Source organism: Vanellus vanellus, assembly GCF_965231255.1.
Source record: "Vanellus vanellus genome assembly, chromosome: 4".
Lineage (NCBI taxonomy): Eukaryota > Metazoa > Chordata > Aves > Charadriiformes > Charadriidae > Vanellus > Vanellus vanellus.
Window position 1 is genome coordinate 57,226,762 of NC_138909.1, and position 18,278 is coordinate 57,245,039.

The 18,278-nt window shown below is 39.4% G+C and overlaps 1 protein-coding gene across 1 annotated transcript in view; it reads right to left on the reverse strand.

The window, feature by feature from the left end:
• Positions 1–776: 776 nt before the first annotated feature.
• The window catches only part of EVC (EvC ciliary complex subunit 1), a gene marked incomplete at its 5' end in the record, with an annotated part of 57,716 nt that continues 40,214 nt past the window's right edge, over positions 777–18,278 (reverse strand). Inside the window, 9 exons of the mRNA XM_082482210.1 lie at positions 777–1,692; positions 2,724–2,835; positions 4,046–4,139; positions 4,404–4,530; positions 6,495–6,603; positions 10,059–10,203; positions 11,014–11,220; positions 13,635–13,845; positions 15,136–15,245. Coding sequence (XP_082338336.1) covers positions 1,617–1,692; positions 2,724–2,835; positions 4,046–4,139; positions 4,404–4,530; positions 6,495–6,603; positions 10,059–10,203; positions 11,014–11,220; positions 13,635–13,845; positions 15,136–15,245 — 1,191 coding nt within the window. The 3' untranslated portion in view covers positions 777–1,616. The remainder of the gene's footprint in view (positions 1,693–2,723; positions 2,836–4,045; positions 4,140–4,403; positions 4,531–6,494; positions 6,604–10,058; positions 10,204–11,013; positions 11,221–13,634; positions 13,846–15,135; positions 15,246–18,278) is intronic.

Genomic DNA, 18,278 nt, shown 5'->3' on the forward strand with positions numbered 1-18,278 from the left:
GGGTCCCACCGAGAGGCAGCACCCTCCCTGGCTCCTTCACGGTGCTCCCTGCCTGTCGCCTCCACCAGCAAGAGGATGAAAACCCTGCTAGCTGCCCGGGAGAGGGCACTGCTGCCCTGCTTTTGGGATAATCTGAACCTTTGCACAGTTTCTAAGGGAGAGGAAAAACCATTTCAGACCTGCCCAGCCAAAGGAGTCACAGTCCATCCGGGGAGAGCCTACTCAGGTGATAATTACTCGGCTCAGGTAATTAGAGACCCCGCTTGGGTAATTAGAGACCCTGCTCTGGCGGTTACCTTGCACCCTGTGATGGGAGCTGCTGCTGCTGCGCCGCACGGTTTAAAACATCACCAACTCTAATAGTAAAAGCTTCCTTCTTCCTATTTGTATAGAGTGCACTGCAGAATTAAGATGTTCAGAGGTAAATAGACTGCATCTGTTTAAAAAACGAAGCCCAACAAGCAGCAACTAAAATCTCTAGATCAGGAAGGTACAGAGACCATAGAGACCAATTGCTGAAATACCAGAATCAAATGCTTGAAGTGCTACAGTTTAGAAAAAACAGTATTTTTACAATGACTGAGATGAAAATTGGCTCTTTAACAACTGTGTGTAATATGCCTGGCAAAGTCACTTTTATCTGAGGTAAACTGCATAACTAATGCAATATTTCAATCATGCACTGAAGGACAGCCGTTTAGTTACCAAAACGTATGTTCGTTTTAAAAAGACGGAAAATTTTCATTTCATGAAGACTGTAAGATTGCTTAGTGGGGAAATTTATTACACAATACAGGTGCTCTGTACAGCCAGTAAGAACTAGCTGCTTTGCATAACAAGAAGAATTCCCATAAGAAACATAATGAGCATAACCAAGTATGTTGGAAACAAAAGAGTGCACTTAAGGAAGAAGACTAGAAACTGAAGTATAAAAAATGAAACAGTACACTGTTTTTGTCTTATTCTTCCTAAAAGTAATAATTTGAAATCTGAGACAAACGCAGAGAAATACATTTACAAAAATCTTTGTACAAATTTAAAAAAGCATACATAGACTTGGAAGCACTAAAATATAACAAAAGAGACCAAATGTAACCTTTTGACGTACCAATACCATCTAAAGTTTGCTTAAGTATTCTTTACATTTCTATCTATTTTTGTTGCTCCAAAGCAGCAATCATTAAATATTAAGGCTTGATATAATACATTTAGGGCTCAAAACCAAATAGTACATCACTACTGTAACAAAATCTTACTGAGATACACCGACCTGGGCAACCAGCCTAGTGTGGATCTGTTCTCCTACAAGCGCCATTTCCTCAGGTATATTCCTAATCTACAACGATCTCCCTTCCACATTCCCCAGGCAATCTGGAAGAGTTTATATTAAACACTTCTTTGTTCCCCCTTACCAAAACCCAGTGGGAATGTTTTATTAACAGCTAAAGGAAGTCAGCATTGATTCTTGGTCTGTAGCTAAAGCAGATTTCTCGGTTATTATTGATATTCTTCGTTGTTCCTCAGTAAAGCAGCTCAGTAAGTATTTATAGCTGCTGAGATTCCCCACAAGAATGCTTTGGTACTCTGTGTTCCGACAGCTCGTATAAATGCTTTTACTACCTGTTGCCTCTTTTTTTTAGCATCTTTGAGTTTTTCCTTGGTTCAGTCTCCCCTTCATGTGGACTCTGTGACCTGTCTCAAAGAAATAAACAAGAAAAATAGAACAAAATTGTAGACCGAGTTTTTCAAATGCTACAAGTTTCTGTCTTAAACTAAATTAATTTTGATAAAAGAAGAAAGGTGCTTGCTATATAATTACAACTTCTCCTCTCGCTCGTTTCAGCTGCCTCTGTTGATGCTGCCAAAACAAAGTGGCATAAAGATAAATGTTCCTTTGTTGAGTCCCTGTTCCCTACACATGTATCCCTTGTTGGCTGTGGGAAAGGAGTGTGTGAAAAGGGTTGATGCCATCAGGGAAAGGAGCCATCTCCTGAAGTCAGTCCCAGGCTGAGGTCACTCAGGGGATAAATACTTTTCCCCATAGGCCTGTGGCTCCTGAGAACCAACTGTTTGCTTTGCCTGTCAACAGGATTTTCTCTGCTCAATATATCAAGCCCCAGCGACCAGCTGGCTGGTTTGATCTGCCCGTAGTAATCAGCTGGCATCTTTCAGGTTTGTAGTCATTTCTTCTCCTCTAGTTAGCACCCCAGCATAAGCCAACTGAAACATCTATCAAGAAAATCATTGTTAGAGCTGCTACCCTCATCAGCCAAAGACTGGCGCTTGCCTTTGTTACTGAAATAAAGGTGGAAGTTGAAAGCCTAAATACCACAGACCATATTTTGGTTGCTACATGTCAGCCAAGTTTCATTGGATTCAGTTGTCTCTGCTGATTTATGCTGTCTGTGACTCAGGTTTTAAAAAAAACTAATTAAAGGAAATTTGGAAACAGTATTTCTCATTTCTCTACCTAAAATCAAAGTTATTTATAAAATACATAGCAGCACATACAAGCAAATTCAGATGATTTTCCCTGAATTTAAAAAAGACTATGGGGAAAAAAAAAAGGTCAAGTACATGTGAGAAGTAACTATTAAGGAAGAAGCTCAGCTAGTGTAGGCATTATATTTTGAGTTTGATTGACATACCCGCTTATGAAGTGCATTTTGTACTGCTTTTTATAAATAGTTTTTGACATACCATTTTTTTAGCCTCTACTGTACCTGCATAAGCCAGAAGTCAGTCCAGGGGGCTCTTGAGTATTTTCATGAGAATAGTCTTTGTCTGCTGATTCTGATGACTGAAAGGTCTTTCTTTTTGCGTTTGTTTTTCCCCCTGAATTGCCAAATGCACATGGATTAAAAAAAAAAAAAAAAAAAAAGAATCATATGAAGTAGAGCTTGTTTGGTTTTGATTAACTTAAACCAAAAAAATACACTCTAACACTTCATACATACATGTTATTATTCCAAGGAAATCATTCCACTTTATGTTAGTCTCGCATATTGTTTTTTTACCATTGGTTACTTCTCACAGAGCAGACCTTAAACTTTTACACTTGCTGAACACTGAAGTAAGTTTCCATGGGGTGCAAATAGTTGAAAGCCCTATCATATATTTTCTTAGCAATTAACTGAAAATGGCTTTTTACTACCAGCAAACAAGAAAAGCCAATTCATAATTTTGTGTGATTTGGATCGGAACAATTTGATGTTAAAAAGTCACTGGTGTTAGGGCCCTGAGCTAAGCCTCCACACATGTCCCTGGGGTCATGGTACCCGGCAGGGCAAATAGCTCTGCAAGCTTGAGAAATAACCAACTGGGGAGAGAGACTTCAAAATTGTCCAGGTGAGCAAGCTGCTTTTCCCTTTCGGGCACCCATCTCCCCCTTTAACATCTTTCAAATGTAACGTCAAATGTTTCATTCTGATAATGACAGAACGGTTGTGTGGCTCAAAGGATGAGAATTTGCATGATCCAATCCTGACCCCAAATGTGGATCAGAAGACACAACTGCTATTCTGACAATTTGTCCCTAAGTATCTCTTGAATAATGAACTAGTCTAATTTGTTAAAACTACAGTAAATTCATGTAAGTATTTCAAGTTTCCTGATTCAGTAAGATTTTACTTTTGACCATGTGTGGGGGAAAGGGATTCTTCCATTCCACCAGGAGAATGAAAGCTCGGTGATTCAGCTCTGCTGTCCTCCCAAAAACTTAGTGAATGAGGTGAACTGAGTCACTCTTAAAGAACACAATAAAGACATGAAAAGTAATTTTGGTTTGAGCAAGCAAAGCCTCACCTCAGTGGACACAACGTGATCTATTGGCTAAAGGACTGCTCTGGAGTGAGGAATGCTGACACTTATTTGTGGCTGTGCTACTGGGTGACCTTGGAAGGTTGCCTTACTTTTCTACATCCCTACTAGGGAAATTAACATGAATGAAAAATCTCGCCTGAAACTCCATTATGTTATATTGCAAAATTTGCACTGATATGTGGAATGATGTGGGTTTTCTTAAACAATTCAGGATTGTACAAACCTGCTGGCTTGCTCCTTTTGGAAGGTTTCTTCTTCACAGCCACTGGAACTCGGGCCAGCACAGCCAACTCCTTCACAAAGTCCTGCTCTGCTTCCTGCACACAAGGATAAACCTGAAGTCAGTTAACACAACACAGCTTGATTCTGGGTTATGTTATTCCACATGTGGCATGACAGAAAAGGCATATGACATTGCAGAAACACAGGAAACAATATAGCTAGCATCAGGGAAGTGTTTCCTACAAGACAGTGGTGAATCTTAGCACTGATTTCAACTAGGACAGCAGAGACCCTTACAACCTGTCTGATGTTTTGCCATGGACTGCGTCAGATCCATGAGTCATTTAACCCTGATTTACCCGTAGCTGATTCTCCAAGTCAGTTTCTAGGTGACGCAATCCCAGAAGCTTCTGTTTCAGCGACTCCAGACGAATTTGCTCCTGCAGTTCAAACTGAGCCAAAACCTTCTTTTGCTGCAGCACCATCCTGGTCAAGAGAAATTTAAAAGTACAATGTTGTTCAGTTCAAGGGAGAAATACAATCCTGGCAAAGGATATTTAGAAGATTTTGTAGAGAGAAAGGCTTATTAACAATATCAGCTCATCCAGCTTCTGCTGGGACAAAAAATTTTGCAGTAGATTTTTAGACGAATTTACTCATTTTAATAACCTGCCTTGGCTCCCCATGGGATACAAGCGCCTCTTGGAGGTAGGAATTGCAGCAGGAGTTTGGGTTGTCTGCCATGCCTGGACTTTGGGAGCTGGAGTTCAGCTCTAATGTTGAAGTCTGCTTTCAAAACCATTGTATGTTTCTAAAGTCAGCTTTACTGTCTGCTTGCCAAAGAGACAAGCTGTTAGAAGATCAGGTGTGAGGATAAGGGATTAAGAATTAGGCATTTCATCCAGGGCTCTTCAGCCCCAGATTGAGATTGAGCCAGAAACATAGTAATTCAAAACTCGGCAATTGGGAGCACTGACAACAATATTCTTCACTTGTTTTATTTTGCTCGTTAAAGATTAATATTAATATAAATATAGTAGAACATGAATGGCTGCAACTTTGCTGAATCTGTATTTCTTCCATTCTCTTGCTTGATCTACCTTGAAGCAATGCTGTCAATCACCCATCACATTCCTCAGGGAAGGAGACAACATAAATTGTTTCTGACAACTGCACAAAATGAAGTTGCTATTGTAATGGTCAACGCTTACAGAAGGTTAGCTTTCAAAATTTGCTTTTTGAACTCACACTTAGAACCTTGCACAACAGGCAAAAGGAAATCAATGTTGAGTTTAATAGGAGTTAGGCAAATTAATGGAAATTTTGTCATTAGCTTATACAGGACTGGGATTTGACCATAAAAGAAATCATAACAACAATAAGAAAATGGGTTTCATTACTAATGGTTACGAGACCAGCTTAGATATTGAATAGTTAAATTCTTCAATACCATATTTCTGCTTGCATGAAGGCCAATTTGATTGTATTTTGTTTTAAGACAGTAGAATACATTATGGGAGAAAAAACTGAGACAACAGCTAGAAGTGAATTTATATGTCAGAATAAATGATAAACCTGACAATGAACAATTAACAGATCTTTTATGAAGCCCTTTATTACATGGATCCATTTCTATACTAATTCAAAGAAGGATAAAAGACAGAAAGTGGGCAATGATTTCTTTCAATTTAGAAGTAACAGAATGTCTAAAAAAAGAATTAACCTCTTTACAATGTCGAAATTGCAGATGCTGTGTTGTTCTGGATAACAAACCAAGAGCAAAGAATTAAAATTATTACAAAAATGTATCGTGTGTGCAAAGTCATAGAGCTTTTTATGGCAACTTATTCCTTGAGAACTGCAATGCCTTTTTCTAGACTCTACATTTCATAAAGTCAGTAATGAGTTAAATATATATTTTTTATTTAATTAACGTTTGAGGGATTACACTCTAAATTTAGTGCAAGTAACCTTGATTGTCCAAGGCATTCACTGAAATCTTTTTGCCATTTTGAGTATTATTTATGCTTCAAACATTTTCTCCTCATTATGGTATATGTTTACTCAACAGCAAACTAACAAACACTTTTGATGTTCAAAGCAGAAAAGACGGAATGTAATGAATTAGACAGCATTGGTTCCCATCCTACATTTATGTTAAATTTCTTTTAAGATTTGGCATATGCTTTGGCATTGTTTTTCATTTTCTTTTCAAATTGTCGAAGTATAGTTGTTCCATCTGTAATTAATAAGCATCAAAAAGTTTATTTAGTAAGAAAGTAATTCTCTGAGATCAAAGACAAGACATAATTTGGCAACAGATATTTATTTTCCGTCAAAGACAAATATAAAACGCAAACCCAAGAAGTTTACTCAGCTAGACATTTAGGCAGATCTGTAAACACTCACAACATTTCAATAGAATCAGCAGCACTGCTGCCTGTTTTTACCTCTGATGGACTGTGGATGATACGTTCAGGAGGCTTTTGGTCTGTTTTTCTTTCAATGCTGATTCATTCTCTTGTTTCTTCTTAAGTCTGTTCCTTTCACCTCTTTCTGCTGAAATAATGTTTTTGTAAAATCTTCTACTCAAAATTACAAACTCCGAGTTGCGGCAACTTTACAATTTATGTTTTTCAACATTACAAATTAATCCCTGTTCTAGGTAGTCTTTCCAAAGTTACTGCTCCTTAGGGATATCAGGTACTTCTTACACACTCTTGCTCTGCCACTGTGATCTGTGGCATAGACATTTGTGCATCGTTTAGCTGAGATGGTAATGTCACTGAATTCCTATTCTTACCTACTTCTCCCACTAGGCTAACTGATTAACATGGAATTCAAAGCAGAAATTTTATGAAAAGACCTTGATGCCCTAAGCAAGAACTATAATACCTGATCGAAAAATGCAATATAAAGAAAACCTCCACTAGGAGGCCACTTAGTCCTGGGAATGCCTAACTTCACTAGATGTCCTCTCATTTGATGGCGAAGCATCCTGGGTATTTTTGTGTATGCTTACACTCTGCGAGTAACTTGGTGTTTATCTGCTAACCAGGCTCCTGACTCTTCCCCCTTAAGTCCTGCTTGGCAGCAAGGCTCGGGGCATGTCTGACAGATGATAGGTTTCCTTGCACCACTGCTTTTAAATAAAACACAGAAGGAGGACGACGAATGGGTACACAACAGATTAGTGTACATAACATTCATCTGGGGAGCACCCAACCTTTTCCAAACACTCCAAGAGGCTGACAGGCACTTCTACCAACAGCATCACCAGGGAGCAGTTACTGAATGTACTCTAGGCTGGGCTGGGCTGGCTGGGCAGGGGGGGTACTCTCCAGCTTTTTTTCCTGTGGCTGTGCCACACAAGACCATGAATTCAGATTTACTAGGCCAAGGGATGCCCAAAGAAGCAAAATCCTCTAGCCTGACATTAAGCACAGTCACTGGGAGAGAAGCCCAGCATTATGGTCCTTACTCCCATTTAGCTATCACTGAATGAAGTACTTAAGAAATTTCCTACGTGATCATTCTAAACCCAGGGCTATCACAGAGTAGGTGGCCCTATTGCCAACACTGGTTTTTCCACCTTGTGTTTTAGAGAGAGAAGTTATGAAACTACTTGGTGAGGAGGATCACAGTCTCAGTGTGGTAATCATGCTTGGAGATCACCTAACAGATCAGCCCCTCCTGAAAAGGAACAAACACGTATGTTCTGCCTCCTGGCTGAGCTTGGATGGAAAGTAGTTGGCTGGCTGGCAGGGCTTAGGGTGTCCTGGCAGTGCCCCACAGCAGAGCTCCAAGCTGCTAAGAATCACAGAGAGAAACTTAAGTGCTTTTGGGGCCAATACAGCAGCTGAAATAAGAAAGGATTGGGGTTCTGCATCACAAACTTAGACTTAGGTTAAAGAAGGACTTAGGTGTGCTAAAGCATCAAAGTCCCTTATGAGACAGTTGTGCTCACTCCTGATGTAAAAAGCATCAACAAAGCTGAAGGAGTTATCTGCCGATACCGAAAATCTCAGCTGGTCTTCAGCATTCACATGTAGGTTTGCAATATTTTTTCACTGTAGCAGTTTGTTTGATCTGTGAATTTCAGCTGGGTTTCTCTCCGGCCACCCAAATCTAAAACACTCCTGCTTTTATTACCAACATAAATAGTCTCCCTCATACCTGTAGACAGCAGAAGGATTTTCTTTTCCTTCAGCTGAAAAGAAAATGTGCTTCACTTACACATGTAATTTTCCTCCTTGTAGTTCATGGAAAACCCATACACTGAAACACTAATATAGCCACACAAATTCTAGCACAAAAAATAATGTAAATGAGAAATTACCAGAAGGCTGACTGTGGTTCTAGTGACTGGTACTCTAGGTCTCACAACCCAGCTGGAAGACCAGTTGAGACCAATATCAAAACACTGATGAAGCAGAACATTCAAGTGTGTAATGACATCCATCTCAGCTCAGATCAGAGGAGCATTCTGGAACAGGATACAGTTTTAATTCCTGCTTAAAAGAACTCAAATCAAAGGGATTTTAGATTCTGTAGTTGGCTGAATTAGGGCCAACGAAGTCCCTAGAGGGACTTCGTGAGAACTTAAGTAACCAAATTGTCTAGCTGCCAATGTTTAAAATACAGATTGTCAAAAACTCCTGCACAGACTTTGCCTAACCACTTCAGCGCTTCAGCTTCCAATAGTAAAGTCTTCCAGGTTCACAACAGAGCAACGCAGAACAGACTGATTCTGTCTTATAATCAATGAGCATATCTAGCTCCCACTGGGGCTCACAAGTCCCTCCTATCAACTCATCTCTGGATCTCAGCTTTGAGTGGATACGCCTGTTCCTCTTCAAAAACTCTCGTCTGTGGTTAAAGAATCATTTCTATTTAAAATTGCTAACTCTATTTTTAGAAAAAAAATCCATTCCATGTGTCTCAAATACTTACCCTATGATGACACTGCCTTTTTGCTAACTTGCTAACTTAATTTAATGCCAACAGCCTTCACCCAGGGGAGGGGAGAATGTTTAGAAAAGAAATCAGTAATCATGGTTTGCTTTTGTTCTCCTGTCCTGAAGGAACTGAGCAACTAAAAATAATTCCAGGAGAAACTGCCTGTATTTATGCGAGATCCAGCAGTTCACAAAACTCTTCAGCAGTTTCACAACCTGTAAGAGGGTCATGGCTGACAGCTAAGAAACAATGTGGTAGCTCACACAGTGTTCCAGGATGGGCATACTTGGCTTTTTGGTGTCTCCTCTAATCCATTTCCTCAACTTCAGAGACAACAACATTTCACTGAGCCAACAAAAAAAGAAAGGATATAAGAATCTACCCCTCAAAGCTGAGGGGAGTGACCTCAGAGAAAGCAGACTGTCTGTCAATGATGTTTATGTTCTCTGACATGGGAGCAGGGATTGCAAACCCGGATCTCCTCCCATCTAGGAAAAAGATTTGGCTTGTAAGCACCTGTCACATACCTTCTCTCTCTCCCTATGAATATTTGATTCATCGAGTCTTTTTTTTTGCATATATTAACATGCAAAATTGAACAGTGTTTATAGTAGATGTTGGCTGTACAACCTCATAACTTGTACAACTCTGCTTTCTAAATTCTTCTGCCTTGTGTTGAGGTTTAGAGCATCAGAAAATCATCTGCTGGTGGTTGTGATTATGGTGGTATATCTGATCTTGGCTTGGTGAACCACAGTTTATGGTTAAACTATAATCTCCAACACTGGGTCACTGTTCTGTGTGTGTCTGTACCAAACTTTGAGTAACAGGATACTGCATCTACAACTGTAATTCAAGTAATTATTTAATAATAACAGTTCTACCACTTCTCCTTCAAAGATGGAAATGGACTTACACATTCATTTTGCTTTGTTGCTTACTTTAAATAACAGATTTGTGTTATCTTTAAAAGCAGTATTTACAGTGATAATAAAATTAATTTATCTGTTAAAAAAAACCCAGAATTATTTTATAGTTATAAATATGATACATACCTTGTAAGGATTTAAGTTGTTGAAGCTTTTTCTCTTCATAACCTCCTGTGATTTTTCCTAATTGCTGATAGTAGTTTTGCACCAGTCTATTGATATTATTGCTGGTCCCATACACACTTTCTACAGCAGCTTCCACCAGTCTCTCCTGTATTACACAGTACAAGTCATAATTAATTTTCTAAGTCAAAAATTGAAGTATTTTGATCTGTCAAAAACTGAAGACCCAATCTAATTTTGTATGTGCACGCAAAATTGTGAATTCTGTGCTTTAAACATGTGGCAGGCTGAGACGCTGGAAAACAGGTCTTTCTATTCATCTATTCATTCTATTCATCTGTGGAAGATTTCAACATGAAAAATTACAGTAAAATCTTTCTAATGTGCCTCACCTCCATCTAAGAAGGGGCCATTCCTCTATGTATTCAATCTCTATAGCCCATTTTACCTGTCAAACGGACTGCCAGCAAAGTAAATCAATATGTGTGTAGCTCTACTACAACTTTCCATTATACAGAAAATCCAAATATTTACTTTGGAACAATTTTATTAGCCTATGAAACAGGTTTTATCTCTATTTATTTATCTATGAATTAATATTAAGCTGTTAATATACAAATACTATTAATTAACCATAAAACCTTCATCAGAAGATAACCATCTCCATTTCTTCCTCATTTTTATTATTCTCTGTCATCAAGAACTGTCAGCTTTTTTGTTTGTTCCAGGGTTTGGCTTAATAAAACCTGTCTTGGCTGCTGTAGCAAATCACTAGAAAATACTATACTTCTACATAAGTGTTAACTTGTAAATACTTTGCAAGGTATTTTCAGCTTTAACACAGGTTGTAATGGTCTCCTGCTGATACTTGTAGGCATAGGGTAATGCATAAAGGAAACTGCCTTCCATTTTAGCGAAGTAGCACTCATTCTATTTGGACATTTGAACATTTCCATACCTTGAAGTCCTCTCCATCATCTGAACTCTTTTTTCCAGCTTCCCGTCGGGCATGCTGCACCAGTGTCCTCCCAATCACTTGCTCCATGTGCTGCTGAAGAAACTGAAGAGTTTCTTGGATTTCTGTGACTAGCTGTTGGTGAAATTCTAAATGGGTTTGCTGTGTTTCTTCCTCGAGCTTCTCCTCCTCTTCCAGAATGTGGGACTCCTGGTAATCAGACAAAAAGATAGCACTTTAAATACATTGACAAACTTAGTCAGCTTCACTTTGAAAGTGTTATTTAACATATTTGTCTTTGCAACAAAACCATTGCTTCCAGCATAATACGTACAAAAATTCTAGTTGACAGAGTCCCTTGGGAGGCAGTCCTGAAGGGCAAAAGGGTCCATGAAAGCTGGACATACTACAAGAAGGAAACACTAAAGGTGCAGGAGCAGGCTGTCCCTATGTGCCAACAGATGAGCTGGTGGGGAAGAAGTTCGGCCTGGCTGAACAGAGAGCTTTGCTCAGTGCTCTCTTCTTCTTTTATAAGAAACAAGAAATTAGAATCAAATGAAAAATTTTTCCATTTTCACATCTTTTATGCCAGTTTTAAAACCTATGATATTCCAGAAGACCTCTCTTTTTTAGGCTGAAGAGTTCTAGTCTCTTGAGGTCTTTGGACTATACTGACCACCATTTTCTATGCTTCTTTTTAAATTCACTTGCCCTCCAAACTCTCTTTAGCACTCAATAGCATACATTCACCAGGCAGACCTGTTCTGTCTTCCTTACATGTATTAGTCTTCCACAGATTGCCTTCTATTGAGTTGCTGATGTCCCTCTTATATTAATATTCTTACTTAAGGCTAAATAACATTAAATTATTCCGAGGGGTTCGACAGTATGCATTTGATTCTGTCTTGGAAATAAGAAATGCAAGCAGAAAAAGAACCTGCTCTGCCCCCATTCATCTGTGGAAAATAATGATGTCCCTGTTAATGCTGGGTTGTTCTGACATGTCTTTATTTATAGCTCAGACGTATGTTTTTGATGGTTTTTTTAGACAGTTGGAATGTCATTAAATCATTTTTCTTTTTTTTTGAGACCCAATGTCTAGTACCGAAAAGCTAGAATACTTTAGTGTTGTTTTACATTTTATATGAAAGCAACAGGTAGACACGACACTGTACACCAGCTTAAAATTGGCACAAGCTCAAATTAAATTTAGTTCAAACAACACGGTATGTCTACAAATATGGTTGAGTGTCTGTAAATTAACCTTTTCCTTAACTCCTTCTACATTGGTTCTAGTTTTGGAGGTTGTTCATAATGTTTTTGCCTCTCTGACTTTTCAGAATTCCACACCTAGCCCCTACTTGTTTGGCAGCAAGAATCTTATATGTGTAGTTTTAGGCACTTTCTTGTGAGACAGGTTTTAGCTGGCCTTGGAAAGAGGCTTTACCGGAGAGAGGGCAAAGGAACAGTAATACGTGGGGACATTTCATTTTTGTTAGGGAACACAGTAATTGCATGAATTAACATCCCTGTGGGAGCTAAGTAAGAGGGAGTAGTGGAAAGCACGTAACAAGAGGAATGGATTCACATGCATTTGTATTTTATATTTTATTTCTTCTGAAGGTTAATGAGATTTTGAGATTTTGACACTTAACAGGAACTACTTCAATAGACATATCAAATGTGAAAATGGCAGCAGACAGAATTTCCTTCTTCCTCTTCCAAGTGGAGAATTAGGGTTTGTATTGTGCAAATCAGAATTAGAGGGATGCACAATATGATCTCTCAGCTAATTACAAAGAAGCAGCATGGAGCAGAGCTACCAAGTGTTGGGTGGGTTCAACTGATATGTGCAGCAGCAGTGTGTTGGGAAGGGGCTATCACTGACAGCCGCTAGGAGGGTCCTCTGAGGTTGAAATCTGAAATTTGCTGTTGTTCTAGGTAAATACCCAATGCAGATAAGTAAAGAACCAACAACACTTAATAGATTAACCCTAAAAAACACAGTCACAAACAGATCTGAAAGCAACCTGTGGGAATATCAAGTCTAAAAAACCCTTAAACTTTCTCCCACCTCCTTGACCCACAGGAGCCAGATTATTTGGAAGGATGCCAGGGGAGTGGATGCTGAGCGTCTCAGAGACAGAGGAGAAAGAAAAAAGAATGAAAAATGATGACAGTATGGAAGAACTTGGTCTGGTGGAGGGAGGAATTTCCTCTGATGCTCAAGTAAGAATTTTTCAAGTGCCTATTATGATCCCTAGCAGAATTAGTAGGAACTTATCTTACCCTGAAGCAGTAACTTGTGTAGAAGTCCTTTATACATGTTGGCATGCCTTCTTTCAATAGTATTTTCATATAAAATAAATAGCTAAATAAACTTACTGTGATAACACATATCACAGATAGCTACCCTGTAGATAAAGTATTAAGGAATTTAAAATGGCTGCCCAAACTAAAACAGGCACGCTCAGGGACCTCCTCTAGGTGTATTTTTGACAGAGAACCTTTCTATTTGGAACTTGAACATTTTTATTTTTTGAGATCTTCTATGGCCACTTCTCATGCCAGTCATCATAGCATGTGAGACCTCTGGAGAAAAACCACCCAGACACTGTACCTACCACTGCCTTCTGCAACTGCCACTGGTCCTCATCTTGGCAGGGGGAGGATCCCTTCTGCAGGGTATGTTGCACTCTCAGTTCCTGAAGCAAACTCTTCTTTCTGGACATTCTCATGCGGGCCAGGGCTGCCATTCCAACTCTTCGGAGGGTTAACCTTCTGAGTACTGAACACAGCAGAAGTCGGTGTTTTTGCAGTATAAATTTAACAGACCTGTAGAAAGGACCATTAAAAATCAATCAGGTAAGTTGTTTTCTCATTTGGCACACCTGTGTTCAGCAACTGCATTGACTCTGCAATGCCTTCTCCTGCAAAGAATGCCTGGGAGAGCTGCTCAGGTATAAAGAATGGTATTGCTGTGGTACACTTCTAGTTCTGTCACACTGAAGTTAAAATAAAAATAGGAAGAAAAAGAGATAAATAATCATCTATAACTACATGATAAAACTTTTTTAATAGGAGACCTGAAATAAGATGAAAAGAGAATGTAATCAGAACTACAGGAAAGTTATTTCAAGAAAATGCAGGACAGCATATCTTGGATTACCAAAGAGGTGTACTCTGAAGAGACATTGAAGAGGCTAGTGTTAGTTGGCAGGGTAGACATGGCTGAAGCAAGTTTGTGGTAAGTTTTAAACAGGAGAGCAAGTTTTGAAGTCGATCCTGGATCAGGTGAGTGAAATCTGTGTGCACATTTGGGATGACATTGTTTGTGCCTGTATCTAACTTGTGCGTATATGTAAGGCACCAGGAGCTCTCTAGATACCTAATGCTGGGAAACATTGAAGTCAGAGAATGTGAAAACGTAAGGATGAACTGAAAAGGAGAGCCAAAATAAAGGAGTACAATGGCAATTATACCAATATTCCAAGTAGATGAGTCTTCAAATGCTTTGATATTTGGTAATGTGAAGACCATAGTGAATTAAGTAATTTGATATCCTAATCAAAACAAGGCAGGTAACACAGAATTGTGGTTTTTTAGACATATCTCTATCAAAGGGATGTTTAGCTGTACAAAGATGAGATAAAACTAAAAGTTTTCTTGGTGAATACAGACAGAGAATGCAAGAGAGCAGTCATTATCATGCAAAGCAATGGTCAGTGGTATTCTAATAGCAGAAAGCAAAGGTAGAGATCAATGGTGCTGGACTGAACATTTTATCTTTAACAGTATCCAACTCTAACGTGACATAAAAAGTGCAAAGAGAGGCTGGTTCAAGATTAGAAATCACTCACAAACATAGGAGTAGATACACAGAAAGCACACCACTTGACAAATCACAGAAGACTATTTTTTCTATTTACCAGGAGTCATGGTACCTCTGTTTTTTTCTTAATTTGTTTTTGATACTCAGACAAAAAACTAGAGTAACTGCCTCTCTGTCTGAAGGTGCTCATAACCCCTCAACACTGCTTTCCGCAATGTAATGTACACAAGTTTTTATCTGTGCATGCAGCAGTGCAGTCGTACCTCACCGCCTACTGATAAAACCAAACTTACTCATCACTGAGGCATCCTAGTCTGCTTACAACACCTTGAATTATCTTCTCTTGTTTTTCAGACAGGTGCTTTTGCATCACAGCAGACAGAGCATATTCCTTTATCCATAGCTAAAAGCAGGGGAAAAAAATTACAGTCATAAGATACTCTGATTTCAGTCATTCTAGTCACCGCACTACAAAACAGGGGTTTATTTGATGTTATTTTGCTAAAAAAAAAAATAATCATCCCCCTCTTTCAAGAAACAAGCTCATGCTGAATTAAAATTATTCTACTTAGGAATACTTTTTTCTCAACCATCAAAGCTCACTGAAAAGAAAGGGAGGCTTTGCACTGTTTTGGATCAGCCCTGAGCTGTGTCTCCTACAGATTTTCCAGTTTCAGCAAGAGAGGAACAAAAGAAAAAAGAACAATACGGCACAAAATATTGCATTGATGCTTATCATCAGGTGCAGTGGAGAACGTGGTTTTTATTTTCACTGAACAAAATAAAGATATCTTCCATCACACTTTTGTGTCTAGTACACAGTGCTAACAGTTAGAAATGGAGATTGTGATTAGGTTTATGAACTGCAAGTTTACAGCTCCTTCAGGGTGACATTTAGATCAAAGAATTTAATCTTTAAATGTTTTGCTGGATTTTCCATTAGACTGTAAACTTTTGGAGATATAGACTTAAGATTTTGTTTACTGTATTGCCAGAAATTAATGAATAATAAGCCGTAAGATGAAATGGTTGTAAGGCCCAAAATCTATTACTGTGAGATGAAGAGTATATTTTAGGCTACACTGGCAGTTGGATGAATGCAAGCTGCCTGCAGATATATGCAGACCCCTAAATTAAATATAATACTCAGGCTCTCTGACAGCTTCACTTCACATTCTAGCCTCATTCAGAACATGGGGGACTAAATTTTGTATTATTGCAGACAGCAAGGTTTCACTAGATCAGTATGTATGTCCAGCAAAGAGTAAGATACCTAATTGCACAATTGTTAGCGTTAGGAACTAGGAGTGGTACTGGGCCTTCCTACTGGATTTGATAGTCTTTCCCTTGGGGAGCAGTGATCCGTGCAGGAGAGAGGCTTTATCTGTGAGCACAGAACAAACTCCTTTGGGAAGTGCAGAACATCAGAAACCACATCATCTTTGGCTTTAAAATAGAAATTTACTTCTTCCTTGGATAGCACCTTCTCTGTAGTATACACAGCAACACATATAACTGACCCCTCTCCATGCAGAAAACCTTACCAAAACACATACTCCTGAGCAGGATGCCCGGGAAGGATGGGCAGGCAGTCAACAACAGGTGACAGGAAGAGTGTAGCTGAGCTTGAGAAGCACAGCCCAAAAGTCTGTACAGCGCCAGGGAGCCCACCAGGCTGCTCTCAGAAAGAGCCACAAGACGTACCTGTGCAGCCAGACCTCAACTGATTTGAGTCTAAGCAATTCTTAAAATCACAGAGCGCAGCCGAGCACACTGCCTTCTCTGATTGCACGCTGCAAGTGTCAAACTAAGGTCTATCAGGTCTCCAGGTATCACCATGAGAGATGGCAAATACTTGCTTGAAGTGATAACTGTATCAGTATTTCCCTTCAGCAGCTCTGTGGATATGTCTTCCTAGCGTTTCACGCCTCTCTGCATATGCCTAGTAGATCCATCACACTGTGTATTTCAACGTCTCTTTCAGCAGTTAAAAGAAGGGCTGAAAATGACCTTTTACTTTCTAGAAGTATTTTCATTTTCAATGAGAGCCTGCCTGTGGCTCAGATGTGGCTTCCCATCATTTTTGGAGACCTGGTCATTTACTGAGAAGTTGCTCGTGAAGGGCCTGTCTGCGCACTTACTGTCAAACAGCTTGTGGATTAAATCTGACGTAGGTCACCAAGATACAGAAGACGTTTTCTGAATTACAACTGGAATGGTGAATGATATAATATTGGAGCCAAGAACCCCAAATTTAGCATCTCTGCCTCTATTGGTATATTCTATCCAAAAAGGCACGCAGAATGATAACGAAACAGAAATTGTAGTTGTTTACTTCTGTTTACGAAGAAATAGCTGAGTTCTGTAGTGGTGAACACCCAGTGTCTTTGAAAGGAAAAGAATGAGTCACCTTTTCCATTGTGAGTGCATTTAAGGTAAGCTATATGTAAAATTTATAACTTGTCTCTTCACCCCCCTGAGACTAATGGAAAGCTCAGAAACAGAGCAGAAAATCCCCCCGCACACAGTTATTAAACTGAACAGTAGAAGTACCTCAGCCATATAAGTAGTAAGAGAACAAAGAGGAAAGGAGGGGGATTACTGAGCATTTAAAATGGGATGATAACTAAGGAAGATTGAGATTTGGACCAAATACCAATACATTCCTGTTCTTGGGAATGGCTTTACTTTGCTCAGAGACAGGTGAGCACAGAATGGAGAAAACGATGCTGCTGCTGCACAGACTCAGCAGCTGGAAGAGCACTTGGGCTCTTCGATTCCTGCATTTAACCAGTAAAATCAGTGACAAAAGCATCATAAACAGGGGAGTAAAGCTCTGAGAAACGCCTGGCTCCTTGAAAAGAAGGGTCATTCCGATCACTATGAAAAAGTGAGTATAAAATTAAGAGAAAGCAATGCAATGCACACCATGTCAAAACTGATAAGCAGATGCCGGTTCAGCTTTCTGAGTATCAAGCAACGATGTGGGAATGGACAGAAATCTCCTCACCCCGTTTTTTCCTCTGTAAGCTTCTCAGTGTTTTGCTTCCTGGCAACAAGTCCATTAAAAGACCTTCTGAAGCACTACTAACGTTAAGTACTACTCTCTGGCAATAGAGGTGAGGAATTTGCCTTTGGTAGGTAATGAAACCCATAAAATATTTTGAGTTAGACCTCAGATAAAACAGCACATTAGACCCAAGTAAGCTCACTCTTTTTTCTGCAGCTCTCAGTTTGACGTTTTTAGCACAGATTCTCAGGAACCCGAAGGAAAGCAATTTCTCCCTAACAGCCTGTAGATGGGGTGTGATGCACATTGAATGCCAAGCAAGTACCTCAGCCTGGTGCAGGAGTCTGCTCCCCGTAACCGCTGCCCAGGCAGGAGAGCTCCGCTACAGAAATCATGTAGTAGGGGCTATGTGGGAAAGTGGGAAAA